General features: G+C 36.9%; 1 protein-coding gene across 6 annotated transcripts in view; it reads right to left on the reverse strand.

Annotated features, from left to right (window-relative positions):
• Positions 1 to 4,726: 4,726 nt before the first annotated feature.
• The window catches only part of unc79 (unc-79 homolog, NALCN channel complex subunit), a 55,619-nt gene continuing 45,193 nt past the window's right edge, over positions 4,727 to 15,152 (reverse strand). For all 6 annotated transcript variants that reach the window (XM_008400074.3, XM_008400070.3, XM_008400077.3 and 3 more), the window contains 12 exons: positions 14,755 to 14,928; positions 13,985 to 14,053; positions 13,793 to 13,903; positions 11,118 to 11,222; positions 10,717 to 10,794; positions 10,519 to 10,608; positions 10,260 to 10,435; positions 8,492 to 8,675; positions 7,976 to 8,179; positions 7,818 to 7,895; positions 6,945 to 6,986; positions 4,727 to 6,215 (listed from right to left, as the gene is read on the reverse strand). In XM_008400074.3, the coding sequence (XP_008398296.2) occupies positions 6,027 to 6,215; positions 6,945 to 6,986; positions 7,818 to 7,895; positions 7,976 to 8,179; positions 8,492 to 8,675; positions 10,260 to 10,435; positions 10,519 to 10,608; positions 10,717 to 10,794; positions 11,118 to 11,222; positions 13,793 to 13,903; positions 13,985 to 14,053; positions 14,755 to 14,928 (1,500 nt within the window). In that variant the 3' untranslated portion in view covers positions 4,727 to 6,026. The remainder of the gene's footprint in view (positions 6,216 to 6,944; positions 6,987 to 7,817; positions 7,896 to 7,975; positions 8,180 to 8,491; positions 8,676 to 10,259; positions 10,436 to 10,518; positions 10,609 to 10,716; positions 10,795 to 11,117; positions 11,223 to 13,792; positions 13,904 to 13,984; positions 14,054 to 14,754; positions 14,929 to 15,152) is intronic.

Below are 15,152 nucleotides of genomic sequence, written 5' to 3' on the forward strand. Positions count from 1 at the left end.
TGAACTGTAGCTCGCGGTGCAAAACAAGCACAGATCAGACCTGTCTGATGGACAAGACCAGTGAAGAGTAATTAAAATGCGAAAAAGGAGCTATAGAGTACTCTGCCTTCCCTGCTTTCGATGGGGGTTGATGGTGATGCCAATGGACACTGTGAGCAATTTAAACATTCATGCATTGTCCAGCCAGGGCGCTGTGGATTTGACTGTAATAAAAACAAAGTGACAGCGCTCAGCAGGGGGTACCAGGGTTTGTAACCGCCTCAACAAATTTTCAAGGCTCTCAGAGGGCACTCCAGTGCAGACAGTGCATCTAGACTCTATGAAATGTACATTCTTTAACCAAGGGATGAAACGATTAATCGTGATTAATCAATTCTTAAAATTATCGTCAACTTATTTAGTAATCGATTAATCATTAACACAATTCTATAAAAGGCAATTTGCTGAAAGAAGAACAAAAATATATGTTTTACATTTCTACCTAGAACTTCTCAGGTGCATGAATAGTTTTAGCTTCTCATGATTATTGATTATTAAGTATCCAATCAATAATCAACAGATTAACCCCATACTTTATTGAGGTTAATTTAAGCAAAAAGGGTTGGACTGGCATACTGATGTTAAAAGTATCTTTTTAGCTTCAGACACATCTTTTGCTATAAATAATTCAGCATACACAAAGGAACTAAGCATACACCCATGCTAAGAAGAAAAAAAATTAATAAATTATGATGATATTGTCAAACAATTAGAAGAATAAAGTCGTATGAGAATAGTACCAAGAGAATAAAATCATAATATAACAAAAATAAAGTTGAAATAATACTAGAATAAAGTCATAATATTACAGCTTTATTTTCGAGTTTATTCTCAAAATATTATTTTATATTTATTTTGACTTCATTCTCCTACAACTTTATTCTCATAATTTAATTTATTTTTGTTTGCTATGTGTTACTTTTGCTTTTATTATGTAATCGGCTATTATAGCATAAAAGACAATAAAATGGTTATTTTCTTTAACTAATTTGATCATTTAATTATTTCCAATATTGTACATAAGGGCTTAAGTTGTTAAATGGAAAATCCGCAGAATATGTTTAACCCGATTAATCGTCAGAATAATCGATTACTAATATAGCGTTACAATGCGCCACCTGTTTCCGGAGCAAAACTGACCTTCACAACGTCGAAGAACCGTCACACACCTTTGTCTGCCGGCGTTAATTACCCCGGCTCGGTGCCTCCAGCTGCCGGCTCATCGGGTCAGCCTCCCATCTGGTCCTCCAGGAGGCGGCAGGCCGGGGCGGGGAGCGAGCTGGATACCTGTGGGACACTGATTGCATAAGCTGCCGCTAATGAGAGAGAGGCGCTCTGTCGGAAAAGGGCCTGCGAGTTCAAACGATCACAACGGTGGCAGTAGCTGACAGATGCAACCCCGGAGCAAAGGGGGGGCTTGATTAAACTCGCGCACACACCTATGCACGAGCGGCGGACTCAAGCACGTACACACCTGCATCCATCATCACTTGAAAACGCGGTAACCCACGTAGGGGGCGCAGCAGGAGAGAGGCGCTTTGATGAGCAGGACTGATGAGACGCTGCTGCCTGATTCAGCAGGTCACAGCGGAGTGTACGTGCGTGCGTGTGTGTGTGTGTGTGTGTGTGTGTGTGTGTGTGTGTGTGTGTGTGTGTGTGTGTGTGTGTGTGTGTGTGTGTGTGTGTGCGTGTGTGTGTGTGTATCTTGTTTGTCCATGCTTATTAGTCACACTGTCATTCAAAAATTATACTCAAGTAAGAGTAGCACTACATCAACATGTTGTCATAGTAGTTACAGTTACTCAGTTACATTTACTTGAGTAACTTTTTTTTTTTAAATGGACTTCCATGAGTAATTTTTTACTGAGCTGTACTTTTTACTTTTATTTGAATAATTTTATTACAAAGTATTTCTACTGTTACTTTAGTAAAATTTCTGGATTTTCTTCCCACTGAATGAAAAACAAACATGTTTTACCAAAATTTCACCAGAAACAGACACACACCTGCAGGTTCTATTAAAGTTTAAAACGTTTTTATTGAAAGAAACTGATTTGGAAAAATGTTTCTTTTGCCTGATTTTGCCTTTTTTTCCCTTTTTTTTTTTTACTTATTGTCATTTAAATACCAAAATTTTCACTTTAATTAAATATCAAATGATTGATAAGTTTATCTTTACTCAGTACTTTGACCAAATTCTTTTTACTCCATAACTTAAGTAATTTCTTGTACAGCTACTTTTTGCTTTTACTTGAGTAAAATATCTGAATACTCTACCCACTGTGAGTAACCACTGAAAAAAGAAAGTAACAAAAATGCTTAAGATACAGAATTATCTACAGTTTAATTATAAGGTTTCTTGTTTGTGCACAAATTTTGCTGAAAAGTAACAACACTTCATAATAAAATTACTGTACAGCAAAGTAAAAATACTCCTAATAGTAAATTTTTCCAAAAGGTTACTCAAGAAATGTAATTAAGTAAAAGTAACTAGCTACTGTCCAACTCCAGAGTTATTTGATATGAGTTGGGTAGTAACTAGTTACATTTACTTGAGTAACTTTTTTAAAACATTTTTTTGGGGGAGTCTTTATACTTTTGTAATACTTTTTTAATGAAGTATCGCTATTCTAACCTGAGTAAAAATACATGACATACAGATGCACCAACAGTTTAAGTTAAAGTTTCTTTTTTTTCACAAATTTTACTCGAGTAGCGATACTTCACTGTACTCAAGTACTTTTCCCCAATAAAGTTACTTAAGTAAAAGTAACTTAAGTTACTTTTACTTAGTAGATGTTTACATTTATGAGTAAATGTAAACATCTACTACCCATCTCTGGTTTTAACAAAAGTAAGATACAGCGTACTCAAGTACCCCCCCCCCCCAAAAAAAAAAATATGTTACTCAAGTAAATGTTACTAAGTAAATGTAACTAGTTACTACCAAACTCTAGAGATATTTGATCAAGTTATTCAAGTTCAATTTACTCAAGTACTTTTTTGGATTTTTTATTTTTATTTTTTTTGTATTTATACTTTTGTAATACTTTTTTAATGAAGCATCGCTACTCTAATGTGAGTAAAAATACAAGACATATAGAGCCACCAACAGTTTAAGTTAAAGTTTCTTGTTTTTCCCCCACAAATTTTACTCAAGAGTAGCGATACTTCGTAATAAAATTACGTAATAAAAGTACTTTTGTTTTTACTTTTGCTTTTTACCTTTGTTACTCAAGTAAAAGTAACTTAGCTACTACCCAGCTCTGGTTTTAACAAACATAAACGGACTAAAAAAGTTACATTTTAGCCAAAGAAAAAGGTCTTTATATCATCCCATCTAATTCATCTTAAAGCTCGATAATGAAATCTTTGCAGCAGGGATGAAGATGAAAACAAAGATTAATGCTCTGCTCCGCTTTCTAGCCCTGCTGTCATGTCATCTGTTATTCTCAGACAAGAGCTTTGCGGTAACAAAGTTAGACCCCGCAACAATGCTTAATCACAACAAACCTCATTAGTCCAAAAGGTAATTGTGTTTGCGTGGCATATGCGCGGGGCCAATCTGTTTTGCTGCTGCCAGGGTGGAGCAGGTAAGGTTGGGAGTGGGGAACAACCCAAATGTTCTTGTTTACCTCCAATGTCTGGCTCCGTGTTATCGAGTTACGAGCCGCTGCTGCTGCGGCCCGATCGGCCTCTGATCGATCTGAGCGCTGATTGCGGGAGGCAGCGTGACTGACAGTCCGACAAGCATCTCAGACTCTCTGCCCGCCATGTCAGGGATTTTTGTTTTGTTTTGTTATTGGTTTTTTTATATCCTGCAGGCGCCTGAGCTGATTTAATCGCACCTTCATTATGGTAAACTGGACATTTTCCACGTCTGCGAGGACATCAAAGGGGCTGAATGTCACATTTGAATTTTCCAGCAGGAGGAAGAGGAGGATGAGGATGGCGATTCATACAAAATGACAATCTGTGTTTAGAAAAAATAAATAAGTTTAATATCCAGCCTGAAGCCAAACAACCTGAAAATGAAGCGAGAGGACATGGGTTAAAAACGATTTTTTTTTCATACCAGTTGCGATTTCCGATTTTAATCGATTATTTTCTTGCTTTATTTTCTAAAAATAAAAAAGTATAACAGAGTATTAGGGCCATACTAACAATAAATTTAAAAAAAGATAAAATTATGAGAATGAAGTAGTATTACAAGACTAAAGTTGAAATATGGAAATGAAGTCGTAATTATTTGAGAATAGTTGTACGAGAATAAAGTTGAAATAATGAGAATAAAGTCGTCTGATAATATACTAGAAAAAAGTTGTAGCATTACAACTAGAAAATAGTCAATATTACAAGAATAAAATCACATTACCTTAAAGTTGAAATAATGTGAAAATAAAGTCATGTTATAGAAACAAAGTTGAAACTGTAATTATTAGAGGACTGTGAACAAGAATAAAGTCATCTGGTTATAAAGTCAAAGTTCACATAAATAATGAGAAAGTTGAAATAAAATGAGAATAAAGTCACATTATAGAAATAAAGTTGAAATACAAGAATTTACTCATAACAGTCATATTATCACAAAAGTCAAAGTGTCAGAACAAAATTGTAATTTTATGACTCTTCTCATATTTTATTTTCTAAAATTTCTGTTAAGAAAAATCACAAATGATAGACAATATTTTTAAAAAAGTGTCTTTTATTTCAATCTTCCATTCTGAGTTGTACAATGGTGTGTTAGTCAGGCTACGAGAATTTTTGTTAAATTACAAGAACTTAATCATGTTAGCAGAAAAAAGACCCAAAAACTTCTTAAAATTACGAGAAAGCAGAGATATCAGTTCCTTATTTGAAGTGAACGCAGTTTAAAAGTCCTGCTGCTGATTAGAATTTTTAAATGTAAAATCTATTTTTTTTATATTTATGTTAAAATTAAGTAAAACAAAAAGTATAACTTCACAAGATGTTCAGCTTCCCTCAGTTTACGTTTTTGTTTTTCATACGGGAGTTTCCATAAAACTATTACTTTATTCTCTTACACTGAACTGTAAATAAACAAAATCTTAAAAACTATTTTTGGTCGAGTTTCTAGTAAAAATATCTTATTACACTTGAAATAGGATAAATTAACTTATAAGTAACTTTTCAGCAAGATAGTGATTGTTTTAAGTCAATAATTCTTGAATATTAATAAAAATTGCCATTTCTACTGGCATATTTTTCATTAATATATTTTCCTCATGTGTAGTGAAACAATCTGCCAGTTAATTTGTACTTTTTATCAATATTCAAGAATTACTGATTTAAAACATGCCGGTAAATCTTGCTGAAAAGTTACTTTTAGTTAAGTCTTATTTCAAGTTTACCAATATATTCGCACCAGAAACTAAACAAAAATACTTGGTAATATTTTGTATTTTTGCAGTGTAATATTATTTTCTTGTATTATTTCGAGAATTATTGTATTATTTCACTGCCGGTTTATTACTATATTTTTGAATTTTTTTTGACGTAAACAAAAACAATCGTAGCCTGGACCTAATATTCGGCTGTGGAGACAACTTTAATTCAAAGTGTAAATAAATAGAAGCTTTAAAACAAGATGGCCGCCCATCTGATCTATGGAAACCCAAAGGAACACATAGGGTGGTGGGAAAAAATAAATAAATCCAGATTTTCCATAAATTAAATCTTCAAAAACTAAAAAGTCGATCTATAAACTTGATTTACTTTAACAGAGTCAGAAGCTTTTGCTTTTTAGCAACAATAGAAAGTTTTCACAGTCGTCCTTCTTAGGCACAAAATAAAAACATTTACCCAACTTTTAATCACCACTTTTATAGTGATTACTTTAAAATAGCAACGATTTGCTGTACAAGTATGAAAGGTGCTTCCTTCTGAAAACTAATCCAGCACAGTATCAGTGGATCCCGTTTTGTTGGTTTTTTGGTCACACGGTTCAGCCGCGGCAGGCCGACGGGTCACATGGGGTAGAACTGCGACGCCGCCTCCGACGACTGGATCTCCACCTGCGCCATCTTGAACTGGGTGCACTGCAGCCATTTGCGCAGCGCGAACGGCGGCGCCCCGGATGTCTGGCCCTGCAGGCACTGATGGTTCACTCGGTTCTGGATGGCCTGGAGACGCAGCTGCAGCCCCGCCGACAGATGCTGGTGGACGGATGAAAAACAAAGGACAGATCCGTTTGAAATGGTGTAAAAGTTCTGATTATATCTCTAGAAGTGTCAACTTTTCTTCATATTGTTTAGTTGAGTCATTGCAGATCTGGACAATGGAATGATTTTAACTTAGGACAGTTTGCTGTGTATTGTAACCATGGCAACAAGGTGTTTCTGTTTAGCTTTTTTTTCTGATGATCAAGGGATCCTATCCCCTACTTCAACATCTCTTTACCCAGCTTTCTAACCACAGTGGCACTCCCAAAAGGGGGCCAGTTGGAGGCCATGGCCCCATCTTGAAAAAAATAAAAACAAATGTAAAACCCAAGAAATAAATACAAAATAAATATGTGAATTAATAAATAATTTAACTAATACAATTATATATATATTTGTGTTTTTTCTTGGCAGCTAATGAGGCGGATTAGCAGAGCTTGCAAACAAATAATGGTTTTATTCAGAACATGTTGATGTAGAATATTATCTCTGCTTCCCTGAAATTGAGCTGTTAGCATGAAATTACAGCCATGAGACTTTGATATAGAAACACCTTCAGTCAGAGGCCTCTTCAGACTCACTCCAACACTGACTGCTACAGGAGACCCTTCCTACCCACAGGATCACCATCGACAGTAACTCTTGGATTGTATAAGTCACAACGACATTTAAATTCCCCTTTGAGATAAATAAAGTTTTCTGAATTGAATGTGGAAGTCTTACCTTTAGGTTGGCCTGAATCATTGGCAGCCACATCGGAATCAACTAAAAAAAAGGAATGAAAATTAATGTAAAGGGAAAGGGAAAAGTGAAGATTTCTTTTGTTTTTAATTTTCTGGACACACTTAGATGTTTCGGAGTTGTACAACAGAGTATTAGGGTCAAGCTATGATGATATTTTGTTTAATTACGAGAGTATAGTCACAATATTAGGAGAATAAAGACGCAATTTTACCAGAAGAAGAAAACCTGGTCGATGGAGTTCTTTATTCAAAATGGACACAAAGTAATTTGATCCTGATGTGTTAAAAGATTAAACATTTTCTTACCTGTAAAACTTGTAATGCACAGTATTCTTCATTTTAATTTTGTGTTATTTTTTGTGTAGAAATTGTGACTTTATTCTGGTAATATCATGACTTGATTTTCTGAATTAAAAAAACGCAGCCTGGCCCCAATATTTCATCACAGAGTTGACCTCAATTCAAATAAATAGAAGCTGTAAAACACTCTTGTGAAACAAGATGGCCGCCTTGGATATGCCGACATCACTATAAACTAGGAGCTGATTGGTGAAAAAAAAAAAATCCAGATTTTCAAAAAATTTAATCTTCAAAAACCAAGATTTCAGCGCTAAACTGATCAATATCAATGACTGTTGATATTTTTTAAATGTTGCTTTTTGGTCTCTAGGTCTATGGGTTCTGTTTAAACGATTTCTCGATTTTAAAGGCCAGGAAGTGATCAGATTTGCTCGAATTATGTTTGTCTGTCATTAAAATCAGTTTGATGATCAGAAACAAATAAGTGTGACAAAAGGTAAAAACAGCTGAAGTCTCTAATACTTTTTTTTTAATTAGTAAAGTTGAATCAAACCTTCACAAAGATGGTGGAGTTGCATTCCTGCAGGGCTTCCATCAAACTGATGACATGCAGACAAACCATCTCTACCATCTGAGAGACGAACATGAAAACATAATCTGTTATAATCTGACACGTAGGATCTTATGACATCACAGGAGGTGAACCCTCACCACTTTGTTGTGGGCCATGAGCTGCAGGATGCTGGGAGTAACCCGACTCCAGAACTCCAGGCCCGTCAGAATGGCGCTGGATGAGAACTCGGTCTGGTTCTGGTTCTGGAGCGACGGCACGGCGGCCGCCTGCTCGCAGTAGATGGTCCACAGCTGGGCGAACATGAAGGCGTGGAACAGGGAGCACATGTGCAGCACTGACGTCTGTAGATGGCGGGGAAAATTAATTAAGGCCATAAAAACGTTTCCCCAAAGTAAAATTCAAGAAATGTAAAAGTTTTCAAACTTTTCAGCTACAGAAGTGGATTAAGACCACTGGAGATAAAAAGAATCCTGACTTTAATCTCAGAATATTAAGGTCAGAATTCAGATTTTAAAAAGTCATAATCCTGAAAAAAGGCATAATTCTGAGATAAAATCCAGATTTCTGAGATTAAATAACTGAGACTTATTCGCGAACCAGAGCTGAATTGACTTGTAAGCGACCAGTGAGCAACAGATCCGTGTCATCCTGACCTTTGACTGCTCTGGGAAGCCGATCAGGATGACGATCAGATGGTCTGCAATGTGGGAGCCGGCGTCCAGCGGGATGGGCATGCAGGAGGTGGAGCCCTGGTGCAGGGCGCAGTGGGTCAGCGACCCCAGCAGCAGCCAGGACAGCTGCCGGATGTGGGACACGCACTCAATGAATTCCTTTGGCCTGCAAGCGGCAAACAAAGAGTGAATTCAGATTAACAAAGCGGCTCAGGAAGCGGGCACCGCATCCATCATCCTCTCACTCTGCCTTCACGAAGGCAGCCATGCTGATGCGTCAAGATAATTTCAGCAGGCTTTACTAAGCATCACTTGATGTGGAAGCCCTGTAAATTATTCAGAGAGCGAGCCACTGGGGAAACTCCTGATCCAACCAATGTAATCAATCTTATTTACAGTGCAGTAAAAGGTTTTTGTTGCCATTATAGATTTATTGCGTTTTTATTTTTTTCCTTCCCACAGTTTAATGTTTCGTCAAATAAATGCTGTTGGATTCAAACCCAGTCCACATGTAGCCGGACATCTGGCAAAACAAATAAATACATTTTGGTGCGTTTTGGTCCTTCATTCACACATAAACTCTTTTATATCACTAAAAACGATAATACTGGTGGATAATTGTACTGAAATCACCTGAAAACCCACAATTAGCACCAGAACATTTATATAAACTAACCTTGGAGATCATAAGTAATAGATGACAGTAATGAAATAAAGAGAGAAGGGTGAATATAACAAACTGAATAAACATTTATTTTATTATAGTTTTGAACTGGAATCCCAAGGCAGCAAGTGGTTCATGTGCCTCTGTGATGCGGCTCATTCTTCCTCCTAATAAGGACGTTGAGGCATGTTCCGCACTTCATGATGACATTTGGTTTGCGCCCTCTTCACTACATAGCAACAATTTCAGCTCTTAAAAGCAACAGGAAGAGTGCAGGTAAACCAAATGGCAATGAAACTAATTTATTGGAAGAAAAAAATGCAGAAAATAAATAAGATGAAATAATCTTCCTGCATTAACATCTTTATTTAAACCTTTTTTATTTTATTTTCAGGCTTGAATTCACTCCAAAACACCAAAAACCCAACAGCAAAACATTTAGACATGCAAATAAACAATTCAATTCATTTTCATTCAATTTCATTTAAATAAGGAAATGAAAAAATAGCATTTTTTAATGAATTTGAAACGGGTGAAGCTAAAACTTTGCAGCTGATGAAGCTTTGAGTAAAACAGGTTTACATACAAAGGTGTTTTTATGCAAAATATATATTTTATAAAGTTTCAGCTTAATTACTAATCTGAATATGTAGATTTTTTTTAGCAAATGGCCTTTTTTAAAGCTACAGTTAATGATTAATCAATTGCTAAATTAGTTGCTGATTATTTCAATAATTGATTAATCACTACTAATCCGATTAATCGTTCCAGCACTAAATATGTAAATCTAAAGTTTAATCTTTTTATTGTCTGTGAGCAGAAATCCATCATAACTGGCTGAAATAAATGCATTAAAGCAGTGTAACTTTTTAATAATATTCTATTTTTTTAATATTTCAGAATAATTCTAACAGAATTTGTCTTTTTATTTTGATCTGTTCATGATGTTATCAGGTTTTGCAAGTGAAATTTACTGCACCAATGAAAAGTCCCTTTCCTTTCTTTACTCTATAAACGCCATTAAAACAAAATGTCTGCTCTGAATCCGGCCTTAGTGAGCGACGGGGTGGATGTGCTTGTTCTCACCCTTGCTGCATGGTGGAAGGCGGATGGTAAAGCCAGGGCAGATACCGAACCACAGCTTTGTTATCCCGGTGGTTCCCTTTGCTGATCTCCATGGCTGCAACTTGGGCCAAACCCACTTTCAAGTTTCCCCCAAAGGTGTCCTCATGCAGCGGCTGACAGCACGCCTTCATGTGGTTCTGAAAAGTCCATTCAGAAAGTGGGAAACATCACCAAAGAGAACAAATGTGATAAAAAAATCTACCGATGAGGTAAGACGTACTTTTAGTTTAGTTAGAGTATGCATATCTGCAATGAAGTCCAGCAGCTCACTGGTGTACTGCCTCATGCACTCCATTGCTGCAGTCGTACACTGTAGGGGAGGAAAACAGCTTATCTTTATCGAGGTCCGTCTGTTCTTCCTGCTGTTTTATTGGGCTCGGCTTAATAGTGTTGTAACACACACGGTTTTAAGTCTCACCCCCGGCAGCGTGGAGATCATGTGCTTCTGGATGATGGTGGATTCTGCCAGACGCGTTCCTATATCTGCACAAACAAACTGGCAACATTCACAGCATTTTAAAGAGCTGCATTCATTATCTACTACGACTGCAACAATTATTTGAGCAATTATTCTATCAAATATTCTGGTGATTAATCGATTAATCGGATAAAAACTGTCACTTTCTGCAGATTTTGAGGATTTGTTTAATCTTAAATGTAACATTCATGTATTGTTTGTATAGTTTTGGCTTAATTACTGCTTTTACTGTGTTGTTCTTTCACCAAATTACGTTAATGATTAATTGATTACTAAATTAGATTAATCACGATTAATCGATTTAGAGAGATTTACCAAAATGAACAGATCTTTTCTTTTACCTGGACCAGCAGTAGCAAGTTTGTATCAGGCAAAGGAGACTTGAACTTGAGAGCCTGCAGAAGCTCCAACACCACAATGCGGGACATGTAGAACTTATCTCGCTCCTGGATGAGAGGGGATGGAGAGGCGAGTAAATGTACTGGAGCAGCAAGACTGCCTTTTTCTATTATCACTCTTCCTTACTCATGCTGCGCGGAGAGCATAAACTCTGTGCTTGAAAAGAGGGGGAAGGACAGGCAGCGGGAGGGAGCGGAGGGCAGGCAGGGAGACTGAGAATAGCGAAGCTGAGGAGTAGATTTAGGCCAGTCCAGATCTCTCCTCCCAGAGTCCCAGGCAGCTCAGATGAGGCTGTCAGGCTGCCTTCTCCCTCCCTGAGGAAAGGCTGCTCTCTTTGTTCATCCCTTCCACACAAAGCCCAGCTGCCTGTTTACAAACCACACTGTCATCTTACAGTTTGCCTCCCTCTTTCTTCCTTCCTCTCTGCGGTCGTGTTTGCTCATGTCTCTTTTTGCTTCTGCAGAACTGACGTTCCTCCCTGTGTGTCCATGCGCGTACCTGTTCGCCGCTCTCTTATAATTAAAAGTTAACGGAGCGTGCCGTTTTGGTAAATAGCGAATCAATCGGCCGTTCTTAAGCCCCGGTAAGACGGTCTGGTCAAACAGTGTGCAGTGCAGCAGCGAGAAATGGTGCATGAGATGAGAAATGTTCGATGCAATCTAATGGGTTTCCCTATAGAAACGTCTTAAATTACTTTGAATAATTAAGTAAGCTTAATGTACGGATTGATAACTAGGATCAACTGGAATGTACATATGATTGAATTTAAATATGAATTTTTTATGCAAAGTGTCATGAGGCAACAATTGTGAATTGACACTATGTAAATAAATTTAATTTTATTAGAATGTTCTTTAAATTCTTTGTTTTTATAATATTTATATTAATTTTTTTGCACAAAATCATTCTTAGACAATGAGATTTTACAGCATTAAAACCAGCTGACCAAATGTGCTAGAACTCCCATTGGGTTGCCAAGCAACCGACTGGGCTTCTCTGGGGTTGCTAGACAACGAGCAGGGCTTCTAATCTTCTTACATTCCGAAGGTTTTTGAAACAGCTAATTTTTTAGCCACCTAAAAACATTCAATTACTGTCAATAAACCATTTGGGTGTTTTTGTAAGCACTTGGTTCGAAGGAAAGACCAAAACGGAAGTACAACAATGTGCAAAATATAAATTTTGCATTACAGGTTCCCTAATCTACTCAATCCAATGGTTCCTGCATTTCAAAAAATAAACAACATCCTGTTGTATTCTAATACAGACAGTGATTCTTACCATTATGAAAATATCAGACAACTTGGAAAAACTGGGCTTCATTGTCAGTGTTTGGTAGATAAAGCCATTTTCTGGTAACAGTTTTTTTTTGGCTCCTGTGTTTAGAATCTGAATTAAAAGCATTTTTTTCTAGTTTCGATTGCAAATATCTTACTACACTTATGAGTAACTTTTAAGGGATACATAAGAGCTGGTTTTTAGTCAATAATTTTAAAGTACTGGTTCCACTGGCAGATTTTTATAACAAGATGTTTTTCCCATATTATAAGTGAAAATATCTGCCAGTGGTGCTGGTCCTTTGGACAGCAGGACCAAAAACATTGCTGGAGTCCAACACATTCTGTTGAAGCAGCTGCAGGTTTGGAATTGCAGTGTTTGTAAGGTGAGAAATTAAACAGAGTGGAAAATCAATACAACAGGCGACATAAAGCATGCGGTGCTGACAGTGGCGGAGACCAGGGCAGGCTCCATCTCTGTCACAAAGAAACGCACCATACATCACCTGCTCCGGCACACAAACTAATCTCGTCAATCAATAGCGCCTGATTATTTACTTCATCATCTCTGACACAAGGCCACATTTCTAGCTGAGTGGAGAGCCGGGGAAGCAGGAGCGTCACCTAAAAGTGATGAGCGAGAAGCCAGCAGATTGCAGCAAACCGGTTTAACTCCTAACACCCCGGGCCAAACCAGGTTTCTTTTACCCACTTTGTTATTGGCCCTCCGATTCACTTTTCCCAAAGTGAAATTCAAACACTTTTCAGCTTTGTCATGGTAAGTTTTCAAACTTTTACACCAACCTGGTGTAAAAGGGGCCAGTGGGGTTTTTAGAGGGGACAATGGCCCTTCCTGGCCCCCCATAGGGGTGTCACTGCTAACAACACAACCAAAAAGAAACAATCCACCCCATAAAATCCACAAAACACACCAAGGGATGGCATTATGACAGTGTATTAGGGCCATACTAGTAAAAAATAAAACTACAAGACTAAGTCCATAAGATTGCGAGAATAAAATTGTATGAAAAAAGTCTAAATAATATGAGAATAAAATCATAATATTACAAGGACAAAAAAGTAACATCTTTACAAAAATAAAGTCAAAACATTACAAGAATAAAGTCATAATATTTTGAGAAAAAAGTCATATTATAACTTTATTCTTGTAATGTTATATTTTTTATTTCCTAAGCATGGCCCTAATCCTTCACGTTATCATAACGTCAAAAAATAGCATTAAAATGTAAAACATCTTTATAAAGATGGATAAAAATGCTAGGCTGCAGCATTTAATTTTTGAGACTATTTGTTTTTGAAGAGGTTTCTGACTAAAGCACCTTGTTGAAGCCTTTGTAGCAAAGTCCACACAGTTCGACGAGGTAGGAGAGGCTGAACGATCCGTACTGGATGACGAAGCTCAGCAGCTTAGAGAAAGGCTCCAGCAGACTCTGCAACATTTCAGCACGTTTCACTTTTAACAGATAAACTTCACATCTAGTTACATTTCAAATGTTTTGCTTTGAACTTACCCGAGTTGCGTTTGTAGTTGGGATCTTTAGAAGACAAATAATAATCCTTAAACTGGAATCCATTGGGCACTGTGGAGAGACACGTTGCAACGTATTTCACTAACGATTATTTTATTCTGCCGATTAATCGATTATTCTATTGATTAATCAGATAAAATGTCACTTTCTAAAGATTTTTCACTTAACCATTCCAATACTAGAAATATCTTAAAAGATGCAAATAAAGAAACAATTTAAATTTCTTTTTCTTAAATAAGTAAAATAAACATTTTATTGCCTAAAATCCAATAATATAGCATTCCTTCAGTGAATTTGAATTGGATGAAGTGAAAGTTATGGCATTTGAGGAGTTTCGGGTAAAACATATTGACACACAACAGGTTTTATTAATCTTAAATCCGTATATAGTACAGTGTTGTCTTAATTACTGCTCTGAGTGTGCAAATGCCGTTTTCTCCAGTTAACGATTAATCGATTGCTAATTTGGTGATTAATCCAATTAATCGTTCCAACCTCATATTAGACCACCACAGGCTGTTATCATGCTTTAAAAAATGGAGATCAAACCCAAACATCTGGTCCTGTTCCTGGATGTTGTATGCTGACTAATTTGACATCCAAGGTTAAAAGCATCAGAGTCAAATCAATTACAATTTTAAGACTCTCCTATTGAACCAGACAAGGACACCGCTGGATGCTTTTTCCTTCAGCTGTAATCACATTAAAGCATATCAGCCCATGACTGAGTGAGCGGAAGAGTTGATATCTACCTTCAGAGGAAGCACGCAGGGCAGCTTTGTGAGGAAGGTCTGGAACTGGTTGCAGATGGTCGTCCACAGGTTGCTGGGAGAGTCCATGGGGAGAGCCTCCATGAAGGTGGCAATGTTCTCCAGGCAGTGCAGCATGGTGCCCCCTGCTGGTAGACTCTTTTTGTTGTTTAAGCCCTATGAATAAAAACAAAGCAGGCTTATGTAATATAGTTCTTTTAAGACAGAATATTTCCATTTAGGTGATCATTTAGCTCTGATTTATCAGTGTTTATGATGTAATCAATCACATGGCTGTAGACAGCTCATGCAGCTATCTTTTTAATTATTTTATTTAACAATAACAACAATAAACATTAACATGTTTATTGAAATATTTAGACAAGTTTCTTGTAAAAAAG

This window comes from Poecilia reticulata, chromosome 22 (genome assembly GCF_904066995.2).
Source record: "Poecilia reticulata chromosome 22, P_reticulata-male-v2, whole genome shotgun sequence".
Classification (NCBI taxonomy): domain Eukaryota; kingdom Metazoa; phylum Chordata; class Actinopteri; order Cyprinodontiformes; family Poeciliidae; genus Poecilia; species Poecilia reticulata.